Here is a 15,773-nt window from a genome sequence, read left to right on the forward strand (position 1 = left end):
CGAGGTTATATCAGCGTCGCTGGTGTGCTGGAATTTTGTTCCGCAGGAGTTCTTTTACACGCCAGGAAATTTACTGACATAAGCCTGTCGCATTTAAACACACTAAAATGCTATCGACCTGTGCCAGGATCGAACCCGCAACCTCGAGCACAAAAGGCCAGCGCTATACCGACAACGCTACCCAGGCAGACTATATCCTTCAATAACAATAGAGTTTGTTTCTTGTAGATTGGTCAGAAATAATGATTATATTCTCAAAACCAAAATAATTTTATGGAAAGCTCAAATATTCAGCAGAGGGTACCAGCACCAATTGTCACATACTTTGAATCATAATTATGTACATCAGCAAATAGGCTTACATTGAAGTAGTTCAACACTGTCTCCTGTAGAGGTGTAAAATTATATATATACTGTATAGAAGAATCCCTCTTAAACAGCACCAAAAGGACCAAGCTAGTTCTGGATACGAAATTTTACTGGATAATTGAATAAATATTTAAAAAAAATTACCTATTCATATTTTATGATGCCAACTGTTGAAACTGCAGCCATGTAAAGCTTATTTCTCAATCACTTGATCATAACGAAATAACAGAAAAACTGTGTGGATTTTTTTTATTAAAACACATCGTACAATATAAATAATACAGCAATTTAAGGTTTGTATATTCACTGAACATGAAAGTTCGTGCGAACTTTGGCAGGCAGGCAACATTGATGGCCCACGCTGTGACAACGTGACAGATTTAAACTTTTTTTTTTTGGCCAAGTAAAAGTGTCGTCATTTTAATTTTGACGGTTAATTGGGTCCCTGTTACAAGGGATTTTACGTGTATATAGACATACAATTTTCAGCCAACATCAGTTGGTACAGCCTTGTGAACTGAATATTTTACTAAGCAATGAGATATATTTCCATCACTTTGCTTCTATCAATTAGGAGAACAAATATGGAATGGAATAACATCAGTTCCTCAAGAAATATAAATTTAAAGTAACCACTCTGCTCAAAGTGATAGTCTTCGTTTTTTCAGACTCTTCAGATGTATTAGTGACATTCTCAACAATGTATGAAGAAGAAGAAATATGAATTTAAAAAATTACAAAATTTCTAAAGATACTGGGCCCTAAAAAATAAAAAATTATTTATCATACTCAGGATTTGTACCGGATTAATAAATTCCATATTGACACATAGAAATCTGGACAAGAAGTAAAAAATATGAGACTAACCTCAGCAAAAGATGGAATTATTTTCGAAATCTGTGGGTTAAACATTGGTGAACCATAAAATAATTACAGAATCATATAGAAGCTTGTGGTTACTTCAATTTTAGGGAAACTGGCTACAATAATTTTCAGGAGTGGATTAGTAAAGATTAACTCGCAGATTTTAGGAAGAGAAAAGGGGTGACAGATCTCTGAATAACTGTGGCAGTGCTAGAGCTAGTGTTTACCAAAAGTTAACCGATGCCCACTTGTTTGCTTTGATCCTGCCTACATTCAATGGAAATATTAAGATTTCAGCTAGAAATTGCTTCAGAAAACTTTAAAAAAATTACTCATTATTACAAATATTCTTATATTTATCTCAAAGATTTTCTTATCACTGACTCTGAACTGACAATGTGTTTTAATTTGTTGAATATTAATTACATTTTATCTTCATCATAATCATTGCTTTCATTTCTAGGTGGTACACAGATGGAAACTACAAAATACATTGAATACTATGCCATTCAGTACTGATATTTAATATTAAGAATACCTCTTCTTTAACTTCCCGTACAATTTCAATGTTGTGAAACATAACACTGAGGAGTTTCCCCATCTCGATTAAGTTTTACCACCCAAAATCCCTCCCCAGCCTAAAAATTGCTACTGTGACCGATGATACTGACAGACAGAATTGTTTGGAGCAGTGCTTCCCAATTGATGGTTTACAAACTCCCTAGGAGTCCATGTAACCAATCTAAAGAGTCTGTGACACTATTTTTCAGAGAAACTATTTTCTAATTTTTTTAACCTTAAATGTCTAGAGACTTGATAAATTTATTATATAAACAACTTTCCTGTGTTAATTGAAATTATGATGGTAATTTACCATAGTTAATGACTAGTTTCGGTTTGATATCGACCATCTTCAGAAAATTCTAGTCATTAACTACGGTAAATTATCATCATAGTTTCAATTAACACAAGAAAGTTGTATAATCAAGATGTATATTTAATTGTTTAATAATGCCTCAATAGGTGAAGTAACATGTTCTTATCTTTTTGATATGCAAGACTTTCATGCAATCTTCATAGTGAAAAAGTCTTCGGTAATCATAATAAGAGTATTCTTACGTAACATACAGTATGTCGGAAAAACCATACAAGTGTGTTGGTGTTTAGGGAGAAAAGCATTGAAATGATATTTCTGAGCTACGTGGTGAAAAACTTTTTCTTTAGATAGATACAAAATTTCTATATGATTGGGTGAACAAATGTTACTGATACCTGTTTGTGTATGGTAGCCTTCTTAGCAGTTGTTTTCATATTTTAACTATCTCAACACTAGTTTAAAATATTCATGATAATATGTATATTTACATCGAAGATTAGATTGAAGCAGTAATAAAAATAAGTTACAATTATGGGCAAGCCAAGTTAAAGATGGTAGCCTCATTAATATCCCAACACTAGATACATTTCTGGACTCCATTCACTAAGATTTGTGACTAGGTTCAGATTACTTTCCTGAGCAAAATTCTTAAAATTTATGGTTTATTCCCTTATTACAAGAAGATTAGTGAACAATTTTGTAACATTTATTTCTCTTTTTTTCCACATATTTTTGTGAACATATATTTTTAACCTTTTGTTATATGACGAATAAGCACAGACATTGGCTAGATATTGATCCAGATTTAGGATAAAAAGTAGGAAACATTGATTTTGTTATGGAAAGAATTGAAAGGGAAAAATTAGGCATGATTTCTCATATCACATTTAGGATGAGTAACCTACAGGTAAGTGTTTAGCTGCATTTTGTTCATTTGTAATAGAAACCAGTAAAATTAAATTTATCTCTTTTTCCTACAGTTATTATCTTTGCCATTTTTGGATCTGTTCTTACTAATTGAAGTCTTTCTTACATTTTTTTCCAACATAATTGTTTTGCAAAGATAACTACCATGCAGATATGAAAATTCAACAGTTAGGAACAAGAAGTCAAATATCTTGGAGCAACAGTAACAAATATAAATGATACTCGGGAGGAAATTAAACACAGAATAAATATAGGAAATGCCTGTTATTATTCGGTTGAGAAGCTTTTATCATCCAGTCTGCTGTCAAAAAATCTGAAAGTTAGAATTTATAAAACAGTTATATTACCGGTTGTTCTTTATGGTTGTGAAACTTGGACTCTCACTTTGAGAGAGGAACATAGGTTAAGGCTCTTTGAGAATAAGGTGCTTAGGAAAATATTTGCGGCTAAGCGGGATGAAGTTACAGGAGAATGGAGAAAGTTACACAACACAGAACTGCACGCATTGTATTCTTCACCTGACATAATTAGGAACATTAAATCCAGACGTTTGAGATGGGCAGGGCATGTAGCATGTATGGGCGAATCCAGAAATGCATATAGAGTGTTAGGTGGGAGGCCGGAAGGAAAAAGACCTTTAGGGAGGCCGAGACGTAGATGGGAAGATAATATTAAAATGGATTTGAGGGAGGTGGGATATGATGACAGAGACTGGATTAATCTTGCTCAGGATAGGGACCTATGCCGGGCTTATGTGAGGGCGGCAATGAACCTCCGGGTTCCTTAAAAGCCAGTAAGTAAGTAGGAACACGAAGGCTATTATAACCTTCATGGTTAGGAGTACATGACTTATTTTAAAACAGAAGGCCTGCAATTCTCTGCTAATTGGGATCCACTGGTTTGGAGAATGAAACATATCAGATAAGTCTAAACTCGTGGACAGAATAATGATAATAGGAGTATAATAAGACTACATTGAGGAACCATTCCACGAACTGGGTCAATTCTTTAATATATAGGAATTAAAAAAATTCGACAAAAAAAACTAGTCACGCAATACTTTGATTATACCATGAATTACACAGGAATAAAGTTCCGGTAACACTAATATTTTTTTCACAGATATCTTCCTTAGTTCTGCCATTTGCCGTAATAGACAGAAGCTCCTACAGGAGGGGCAGAGGAAGGAACATGCTGCACTACATAACTTGCAGGGGCAGAGTAGTATACAGCCGGTGCCGGGAGAACGTAGTGCGTGGCTGGTGAAGGAGCTGGCACTACTTTCTCAGCTGGGGAAGCCACGTAGGTAACAGGGACTGGAGCGTAGGCTACATATTGGTACCTGTTTGTTGCATACGGGTACCTGCAAACACGACAAATATCATGTAGTGTCAAGAAATATTGGCACTCACCATGCGAAAATCGAGATCTTGATCTTATTCAGAAGTATGAATGGCATTTGAGGTACAGAAACACTGTTCATATTTTTTATTAATGCTTCTCCCAGGAGTATAACACACTAGTGATGTTTGGATCAGCAGTTATGAATTCTGACTTGCAAGAACACAATCTCGGTTTAGGGTAAAGGTAAAGGTATCCCCTTAACATGCCATGAAGGCACTTGGGGGCATGGAGGTAGAGCCCCATGCTTTCCATGACCTCGGCACTAGAATGAGGTGGTGTGGTCGGCACCACGCTCTGACCGCCTTTTACCTCCGGGAAAGACCCGGTACTCAATTTTATAGGAGACTGAGTGAACCTCGGGGCCATTCTGAAAGTTTGGTAACGAGAAAAAATCCTGTCACCACCTGGGATCGAACCCCGGACCTTCCAGTCCGTAGCCAGCTGCTCTACCAACTGAGCTACCCGGCTGCCCAATCTCGGCTTAAGCCCGCCCAAATTACTGTTGTTTTTCACGTGAATACACTTCGGTCCAATAGGCCTAGTAGGATGCCATCACAGAGTCGACAGACACATTTTCCAGTGAGTTTTGTCTACATATAATCCTAGATCATATATACCCAGATAGCTCGGCCTTATAGGCTTTGATGGTAACAACGTTTGTCAGGTTTACTATGCTGCCATCTAGTTGTTACATAAGGAGTCACGTCATAATTCCCATTTGAATTGCATCAGCGACTGTACTGCCATCTCGTGTTCGTTTATGGCAGACGGGTGGCGATCCTGGTGGTTATTCTTTTCAAAGTGCTGCCAATTTAAACATAGGGATGAGCTATCTGTTACATATACGATCTAGGCTATAATTTATAAACTATAGACATATTCCAGTGAAGTAAACAGTGATCAACAGATGAAGAATCAATGCTAACCAGTAGGCCCCCCCCAAACTTCTGAACTCTTTTTTTTCTATTATCGTTAGAAAATATTGAATTCAAAAGATCTTTTTTGCTTTTGTTTACGATTAAGTTTCTGTGCTTAAATTGATGAATTAATGTCTTCAGATCATGTGTTTATATTTATTTTAAATTTATGATTGTATAAGAATTTCTATACCTCATTTGAGGAATGGATGTTTCTTTTGTAACAGTCTCATGTGTTAGAAGTCTGCAGATTTTCAGGCTGCCACTTGGAGATGTATGAATAACATACTGTACAACAATGCAGAAAAAATAAAAGTGATCCTGGTATAATGTGTAAACTTAAAGACCGAGATTATAATAAAATAATTACAGTTTACATTTCATATAGGGTGACCAGATTCACATCGATAAAAAAAGAGGACACAACGCTTAAGAAACGAGGACTTTGTTCAAAAAAAGAGGATAGAAAATATGTACTTAGATTTAGGCTTAGGCTTATATTATACTTTAAATTACGTCAATATCTATTTCATTACAAAATATTTACAGCACAGATTTAGGCTTATATCATACTTAAAAGTATGTCAATCTCTCTTTTATTACAAAATAATTATGAAAAAACTTAATAATAATAATAATGATTTTACGGTTAGCTGCATATGAAAGTCAAGGGAACTATAATAAAATTATTAAAGAGAACAGAAAATATCTATTTAGATTTACATTAGCACCTCGATTTACTAGCTACTATGAGCAGCGCCCATAACAAGGAGGAGCAAAGGGAGTTACGAATGTTGACAAAGAGTATATTCCGTTGATGCTTTTCATGGACACTTTTGGACAGATCCAAAGAAGAATTTCCTTCAAGTCTCTATCTTATTTTGTATTCAAAACATTTTTCACAATAATTATGATCTCATCAAATAAGTGAGTTCATCAGCGGTTCAGCAGTTTGTTTTATAATATAAACTGTTTTAAAAATATTACATTGTTCAGTCAGTGTCATTTAGATGAAGTCTGGGTGGATCTGTGTAGTAGTAGTGTCTTGGCTTTTCGAGGATCGAAATTGGAATGGATCCATGCACTTGAATAATCATCCAGGGGCGGCTTTTATTAAGGGGCACATGGGCACGTGCCCTCCCAGTGATTTTTATTATCGTATTATGACTATATTATAATACAATTTAATTGCATTATGAAATAATAACTTAAAGAGTTTCACATTTTCATTGTTACTAATGTTTTCAGAATCTATAGTAGTCTACGAAACCCAAGTTTTCTGAACAGGTAATAAAATGACCTCTCTCTTCTCGTGCCCAGCGATGGACGAGGAAGGGATGGGGGTGTGAGTTGTAGGAAGGCGGAGCTCTTTGCCTCAGACCGTGTGCTTTGGGCACTGCATTTGCCGTGCCCACCAAGTCTCTTTAGTTTAGGAACAGTGCAATTAGCTGCGTGCCATTTTTAGGGGTGTTGATACTTGCTGTGTAGCAGACGACATTTTACAGCTAAACTTGACATGAAAAACGTTAAATGTAAGTTTACTAATTTAGAAGCTCGACTCATTGTATAAATCACTCACAGTTATGTTGTTAATGCTCCCTGTAAACTTTTATGCTTCCATCGTATCCAAAAAAGAAAGTTTACATTACAATACATGAAGTTGGCAGTTCTCAAAAAGCTTTGTCACTGACAATAGAGAATCTTGGCGGGCGTTTTGCCGCCTTCAGTGCACACTACAGTTTTCAACTGAGTTTCCCCAAGTCTAGTGTTGCGGTAGTAAGAAGGCGGGCAGTTGCGTGATCTGTGAGTACGAACGAGTGAGAATCAGCACATTTCTGTGAATTACACTTAGAATTCCATTTAAGTTTCCTCTGGGCGTGGCAGTACTCTCAATTGAGAGAAAGATGGTACATTCTATTCCGAACTTCAACAATAGTTATAGAGGTTTTTGCTCGCAGAAAGAACCGAAAAATGGAGCTCATCTACAAAACTTAGAAAGGTTAGTGCACGTAAATTGGTTTTTAATTTTCAGGGTTCATCATTAAGGTTGTGCGCCACTTGACAGAATGGCCTTCGGCCGCCACTGTAATCATCGCAAATATAGGGCCCATGTAAGCCTAAGTCTGATAGGTGACCTGGATGACATTCCTGATTTGGATGCTGAATGGTGGACCATCCTGCCTCGGTTCTGACAAACGAATACTTGATAAGCACTAGGACCCAGAGCCCCAAATTCTTCATATATGAGAACCGGAAACCCTTACTACTACAACCAATGTTTCACACCCGGCTATTTATTTATTTATTATTTTTTTTTGGATGATTGATGAAATGAAGGTGAGTAAGAGAGTGTTGGTGGAATGAAAGAGGGTAAAGGAAATACCCCGAGCAAAACCTTCCGCAATGTCTACTTTATCCACCACAAATTTAATTACAACCTGACTGGGACTGGAAGATCAACGTGCTACCACTGAGCCACAGACACGGCAAAATAGTAGTAGTGGTAGTAGTAACGAAAGTAATCATTTTCAGATATGATGATAAGAACTAAAGACATTCCTACTGAATTTGACTACAATATTCACCAGATAAACTAAGGGCTAAACCACAAAGAATACAGTTATACTCACGGATAACTTGGTGATTCAGGTGCTTTCTGCTGTTCTTCGGCAGCCAGGCATACACCGATCAGGAGTAACACCTTAAAAGAAAAAATATATGCCTACAGCAAGTTCGTGTATATAGTACTGGTATTCAATACTATCATGCTGAATTGCATTCATATTTCATTCTTATTTATTGATATAGGACATATAAATAGTGAAGCACAATATTGCAATATGTATTAAATATAAATTACTTAAAATCCTTTACATCATATAAATACAAGACAAGTTGAAATGCAGTTAATAGAAAACAATTTCCTCATATTGATGTGCTTTCTTATGATTTCCATGATAGTGAAATCCAATTTAATCTATGTGCCAGAACTCTTAATGAGGAATTAAATGTATGTAGTATAATTTCAAAGGCATTATAATGGCATATTTACTTCCTTCGTCTAAAGGCAAGGATAAAATAGTTCGTAACAATTATAATATCAGTTCCACTCATACAGCAAAAATGGAGACGGATCATATTCGCGGTGCGAAAATCGTGATGGATATGAATATGAAATATGAAAAGCCTGAAATCCCATAAGGGCAACGGCCTCCTACAGTGTATAAAATTCCCGTTGTGTCACAAATAGGAATATAGGCCTACATGTTCGTATTCATGTATTTAAGGAAAGCAAGCACACACATGTTGGGAAAGAGCTGAATTTCGTGCGAAAAACGTTGTAGCAGGAATCAAAAGAAAGACTGAACAACACACAAATGAACCTCTCGCAGCCGTAATAAGGAAAGAAATTCAGGCCACTGAAGGTCAGGAAATACTAATGAATTTACCAGAAAGAAATTCATTATTAAAGTAGCCACGTTCAATTAGTAGGCTAGCGGTGTCAAAGAGGACGGAAGCTTTGTAGTTTCAATAATTTTAATTATGTCGCGCTGTCCACTGTCGTCAAGTCTTTTGAAGGCCGTTCCAATACTCTACGCGGAGTGTATGGACGGAAGCTTTGTAGTTTCAATAATTTTAATTATGTCGCGCTGTCCATTGTCGTCAAGTCTTTTGAAGGCCGCTCCAATACTCCACGCGGAGTGTATATATAAACCAGAGTTGCAAATTTTAGCAGTGTGTCTTGTTCCATGTTATAGTAATATATAGCAGCAACAAACAAGACGTGACAACGTCGCATTTTCATTTTATTATCGGTGCATGCAATAAAGACCTACAAATCCTAAAAGAAATGCCGCTGCCTAATAATTAAACGCGGCTACTACTGTCAACAGAACACAAAATGTTCTCCATTTATATGTGTGTGCCATCAGTTACAAATTAAAGTTGTGTAATACCGAAGAGAGGGATGAAGAGAGAAGTAGAAAATAATTAGGCCAATATAATTTCCTTCTAAAATTTAATTTGTAGTTAAGTTCATTGTATATGACTGAAATAAAGTCGCCTAATATAATTCTGTAAACAATATATTAATCCTACAATGGACCATAAATGGACGGAGTTACGCAATAATAGACGAACCGACAATTTGAAAAAAAAAAAAGAGATATTTGCACAAATCTGTTGATGGCAGGCTAATTTAACTCGGAAAAATCAAGAATGCGATATCTGAATTTTGCTGTTATTTATAAGCATATTGCATAAAATTCATTCATTTATTTTGCTTTGAAACGTTAATTCAACTGCTGGTCTCTTATTAAAAATCGGTTAGCCTTTTTTAGTATTATTTGTGCTATTTTTAGTAATAGTATGAATGTTACAATACATCTTGCATAAAATGTAAAATAAAAAAAGCAGATTTATTTCAATGGCCAATATCTCGAAACAAGTTTTTGACGCGTGGTCTCTTATTACGTAACTCCGTCCAAATATTATGGACTAAGAAATATGGACTAAAAATAATATATAAAATGGACAAATTAATGTTTGAGGACATTTCAGTATGGTGGACGAAATCATACAGTGGACGATTGTCGTAAGTTGACAAAATACGTGGACAAAAATTGTTATGGACATAAAATTAGTGTAGACTAAAATCTCAACTGGACGAAAATTTATGGTGGACGTAAATACTGTACTTTGAAAGAAATGTCACTGGACTGGGAATCGTTCCTTTATACCACTTGCAAAGCTAGTTATGCGTAACATTCAAACATCTGTCTCTATCTCCACACTCCACACCCTTTGAAAACTAGACACATGTTTATATGAACCTTTTTACTCACAATAGTCCATACTAGCACCTCCTAAAATATTTACTACTGCTTCTTAATCACCTTGTACATTTGTGTAATATGGCGATGTTTTAGTATTTAATTTCATAATAATATTATGAACATATTATGTTATGCCTATTTATTTACTTTCTCCGCTAAATTAATTATTACTAGCGAAAGAAAAATACCTGTGGATCATCTCATTAATGGCGGATATCCTGAAAAAAGCAATTAGCCTAAGTGAGAAGATAAAAGTCTGGAAAGGGATTGAAAGTAGTGGATTTCGTAGCTATTGTGTCCCTCAGTCTTAACAGCAAACAACGAACGAAGTTGTGCTTCCGCTAGACGCTAGAGATAACATGGTCACTGAATTGTGTAAGGCAGGGGTATCCAAATATATTTCCTGGAACTAATAAGGAGTACATCGTCAGTATCACTGTAACATTTTCGGTAATTGTTATGCATGGCTACAAGCATATGCTCCGTTTTGGTAGGGGCAAGGCACTATCTGCCCTCTCAACTTATAGAGCCGGGGTCCTCCCCCATCAAATAATTCCAAGGAAGATTCCTCGTGTTAAAGAAATAATTAATTTGTTTGAAAGATGAATTAGGACAGAAGCCAAAAATAATGATTTCATATCCATAGAGACAGTCAGCTGTGGCAATGCAAATGTTAGTGACACAACTCACAATGTCCCCTCCCTTTCTTTCCGCCTACATTTGAGATCGATGAAATACACGATGCATCGGTGACTCCACTTCTTTGTCTATGTTCACATTTTTTCAGTCAGTTCAATTTTTTTAACTATTGCGTTCGAACAGAAATGGTCAGAAGTAGGGACAGGAAGTTCAAGCATTAGCATATATTTTTCCATTAGCTGTAATTAATTGCCGATTAATTACTGTATATTCACGAATCAACAACATTTAGGCTTATCAAACCAAATCTTATATTGTATATATTAGTATTTTTTTTCTATAAATGCATACTATTTCATGATATTTATATTATTGTGGCATATTTTCGCTTTTTAGCTCATTAAAGCTAATTTTATGTCGCATAAAAATACATAGTTTGGATTTTTTTTTAAATAAAAGCATCACATTCTATTTTTGAAAAGTGGTATTGAGGGAAATTACTACAATTATTTTTACCAGAAAACTACTGAAGTTTCGCGTCACACCTAGCGAATCTCACGGCACAGTAGTGTGTCGCTCTCAACAATAAATTTAATGTGGGCAAGTTTAATCTTATCTAGTTTGACCTATAATAATAATAATAATAATAATAATAATAATAATAATAATAATAATAATAATTATTATTATTATTATTATTATTATTATTATTACTTATTTATTAGTGATATCAAGAAACACACAATTTTATTAGTGCATATTATTGGCACATTTTAAGGTATTTGTACCCAACAAAATTTTTATTGTAAATGATTTCCTATGTTTTCTTATCTTAATGTTATTTTTCTTTCCAAGTGTCACAAAATTGTTTTGTTTACCTATTATTCTTTATGACTTGATTAGTAGGCCGATCTATCGAACCCTTATTTAGGGCGGCTTTTGTTTATACAAATTATCTAAAGTCATATTTAGTAGGTTTTAAGGGCATGAACTTCCTGGCCCTAGTCATAAGTATTACCAAGGAGAAATAAAAATAGGGAATTAACAGTTCAATTAACAGTGTATTCGACTGTATTTTTACCTAACATCAGTTAAATTATAATTAGTGTTAAACATTTTTCATAAATAATTAAATTTGTTTGTAAATTTAAAAGTAGGCTAATTGTTACCAACATGCGGTTTCAGTTACCTTTTTTGAGATGATCGCCATCGCGGGTGTGAGCTTTTAAATGATCAGCGATTGCGAGGTAACTTAATGATAATGGATAAATTCTTAAAAAAATAAATGTGTACAAAATAAAACGGCAATGAAAGGAAAGAAATGATAAATTGGATTGTACTAGTGGCGATAAAACTAATAGCTCCTATTCATCATTGCTGTGGGTTAAGGATCAACGAACGGTGAGCAAAGCAATGAAAGCGGAAAGGTAGTGCTTAAGGGCCGCAGTTTTCACATCTTGGGTTAAACAATTTCCATGGGTACTATATGAAAAATCAGACGATGTTATTTTCTAAAAAATATGTCACGATATTTTGGAGAAATAGCAATTAAAAGTTTTCTCAGACTTTTTGTAATTGGTTTATTTTACGACGCTTTATCAACTGCAATGTTTATCTAGCGTCCGACAAGTAAATATTCTCATGCGGCCAGATAAAAAAGTTATTTTTTTTTCCATCATGATAATAATGTCAAAACAACAAGCGCTTATACTAATTTTTGGCCACTCAAGCGGAATTACGAGCGCCCCTCCCCCAGAGAAGGTAACAGAGTTAAGCTTCATTAAAATACCGTTTGAAAACACACCTTAGTTCCGCGGAACACTTTTGGTACGCGGACCACAGATGGGGAACTGCTGAGGTATGGGGTAAAATGCAGCTGCCATTCAACAACCCCTAATCTACGTACACATGTACTTCACATAATATCACTTCCGGACTACACCGAGTATATGCAAGAGTGGGCTAACATTACAGCGTTGTCAATCTGCCTGATGAAATTAAGCTAAAATTCCGTTAAAATAAAATTGCGTGTACATATGATGTTATTAAGTAAGTACTGCCGACTTTGTCTTTCTTCCCCCAGATTTCCGAGTTCAAAGATGCTTTGCCTATTAGCCTACATAAATAATAATAATAATAATAATAATAATAATAATAATATTATTATTATTATTATTATTATTATTATTATTATTATATTCAAGTACTTGACATATTGTCATTCGCTGTCTTGCTTCCCATTTTAATGTCGTTAAGTTCTGGCCACAATCACTTAATTTTGCACATTTAGTTGAATGTTCTTTGTTCATGATGGAGCCTATATAAATATTTTAATCATCTATTTAACGATCTCCTGTATTTGGCAATAATTTTCAATAGTCTCCCGGCTCCCGAATGTTTCTTCTCTTCGAGCGTTTTCCTCCATTATTTTTTCGTAATGTAGCTTGTCATGAATGAAGATGATTCACATGATGAATTTTGATGTTCCAGAGATGCATTAAAATGTGCAGTCTCTATAGAAAGTAAATGCTTGGCAGAAGTGGGTTTCAATGCTGACCAGATTAAAATAAAAAATGTTAATATTGGAAATTTGGAAAAAAAAAAAAAAAAAACTGATGAGTTTTGTCCTAAGCTTATCAGGTAGTAATGCTGACAGAGAGAGAGAGAGAGAGAGAGAGAGAGAGAGAGAGAGAGAGAGATGCTTTCTCTCATGAACAATAAGTGGACAGATTATTACTATTTCATACCAGAAAGATTCGTACCGGCACCGGGAATCGACCCAGGACCTCTCAGCTCTGCGCGCTGGGTTCGATTCCCGGTGCCGGTACGAATTTTTCTCGTATTAAATAGTAATAATACATATTGGCTACTTCAGAAATAGTAGTCGTGTAATATTCAATGAGGTGGGCGAGACCTCATACAAATGAATATGTGATGTAAGTGGACAGATGTTTGAAACAGGAGTGTGACACAGGTAATCAACTGAGAAATGCAAATCGCAATCAACTTAAATTACAGAGAATTTTTTCAATTTGAAAAAAAGGGGGGATTAAAAACCATTACGTGAGACAAAACCTGTCTCGAAATACTCTTAATTTAAGCTTAACTATCAAAGTGTAGAATGTCAAAGCGCCTGTATTACGTGCTCATACTACAAGCAATACAAATCCAACAAGGTTCACTTTTCAGTAAGATAAAGTACAATAATCGCTTTTGAGGAAATGTGCTGTCACGCAGTGCAGGCGCTTTGACATTCCTGGTATAGAATAACGTTTTATTTTAATGATTGAACTGAATAATTTGTCAATTTTGTATGTGAAATTCTGCCGATTCCTTAGTATCCCGTATTTTCTTCAAAAAATGTTGGCAATCCTATTTAAGACCCAAATTAACTCAATTGAAACCAGACATAAATAAGTTGTGTTCTGCTAAACAAGCGCAATCTTCACACTGAAACTATGTTTATTTATTTATTTACTCACTCACTCATTTATTTATTTATTTATTTACTCATTTATTTATTTATTTATTTATTTATTTATTTCAGTTACAAATTCTAGTATCAGCAGGGATACTATATGTTTATGATGTAATTTTTCAGTATTTAATCATTTGCCATTATGTAACAAATAGGGTTAGGCCTATATGCGTTTTTCTGTATACCCTATTTTATGGAACACTCCATTGAATAAATTCAAAGAGGAACTGTTTCTTAATCAAACTTGCCTAAATAAAGAAATTATTGGTTCTGCAACGTATAAATGGAAATTATGGTCCTGGGAGCCACACATGACTTTTGTCATAATAAATTTGGTTGGTAGTACAGCTAATATCCTAAATTAAAAATGGTGGTACGTCATTGAAAAAAAGTTGAGAACAGCTGCTCTAATGGGAATGAACGCAAAAGTTTCTACAGAAACGCAATCAGACAGGGGGAGAGAATATAATTAAATGCATTTACGAAACGTAGAAAACTGCCGTACTAGCTTTCCCTCTTATACAGTGCGTGTCATACTTACAATAACACATTCGACAGCGGATATTTCTAGTTGCATTCAATGAAAGAAACCGCCTGAAGTGAAATCTAGTATAATGCCATTTCTTTCCTCCGTAAATTGCAGAGAAAGTGCTGATACTCACAAGAACTATCTTCATGCTGGTGATGAATACGCAGACCAGATTCGAAGAATTTCTGATTGAATTCCCCAACAACTGAAGGTCTTATTTTTATACCACCTGAATTCACAGATAAACTAACGACCAGTTCTGTTTCTGTGATAGAGGGCTGTAACGACCGTTGTGTTTGATAGCTGGTGTCATTAGGGAATTCTGAGTTCAGCGTCATTCCACTTTGACAAATCTCGGAGCTTCTCTGCCCGCTTGTGGACTTGCGCTTCGAACCCAAGAGAAAAGAATCTGCAAAGTCCTAAACCAAAGCCGGTAATTATAAACATAGGCAAGCAAATTTCTTTTGATGTTCAGGAAAAACAGACGGATAGAATACTCTTATAGGTATCATTTTTCGGTGAAATTTAATTGTAGTTGTAGTAGCGTAATACACGGCGACCGCAAGTAATGTCATTAATTTCAGAGGATTATTCTTTGAGATATTTCAAACAAAAACGTTTTTAATAGAATTTTGCTCATTTTTGCTTCATTTTCGAGATAAAACTGTTTCATATGAAACATTTCATACCTAGCGTGTTTTGGGAATGTCATTGATTTAATTCCCAATATGCTCAGTCAATTTAAGAGAGCAGTGTATTATGGTTACATCAGCTACTTGTCTATGCGGATGACGTGAATATGTTAGGAGAAAATCCATAAACGATTAGGGAAAACGCGGAAATTCTACTTGAAGCAAGTAAAGCGATAGGGTTGGAAGTAAATCCCGAAAAGACAAAGTATATCATTATGTCTCGTGACAAGAATATTGTACGA

General features: G+C 35.1%; 1 protein-coding gene across 1 annotated transcript; it reads right to left on the minus strand.

Annotated features, from left to right (window-relative positions):
* Positions 1 to 601: 601 nt before the first annotated feature.
* Positions 602 to 15,032, minus strand: LOC138699493 (uncharacterized). Its single transcript, XM_069825419.1, has 3 exons — positions 14,973 to 15,032; positions 7,989 to 8,059; positions 602 to 4,400 (listed from the first exon to the last, which is right to left on the minus strand). Exons 1-3 carry the CDS (start codon positions 14,985 to 14,987, stop codon positions 4,169 to 4,171), a joined length of 318 nt encoding a protein of 105 aa, XP_069681520.1. The 5' UTR covers positions 14,988 to 15,032; the 3' UTR covers positions 602 to 4,168.
* Positions 15,033 to 15,773: the final 741 nt, after the last annotated feature.

This window comes from Periplaneta americana, chromosome 5 (assembly GCF_040183065.1).
Source record: "Periplaneta americana isolate PAMFEO1 chromosome 5, P.americana_PAMFEO1_priV1, whole genome shotgun sequence".
Taxonomy (NCBI): domain Eukaryota; kingdom Metazoa; phylum Arthropoda; class Insecta; order Blattodea; family Blattidae; genus Periplaneta; species Periplaneta americana.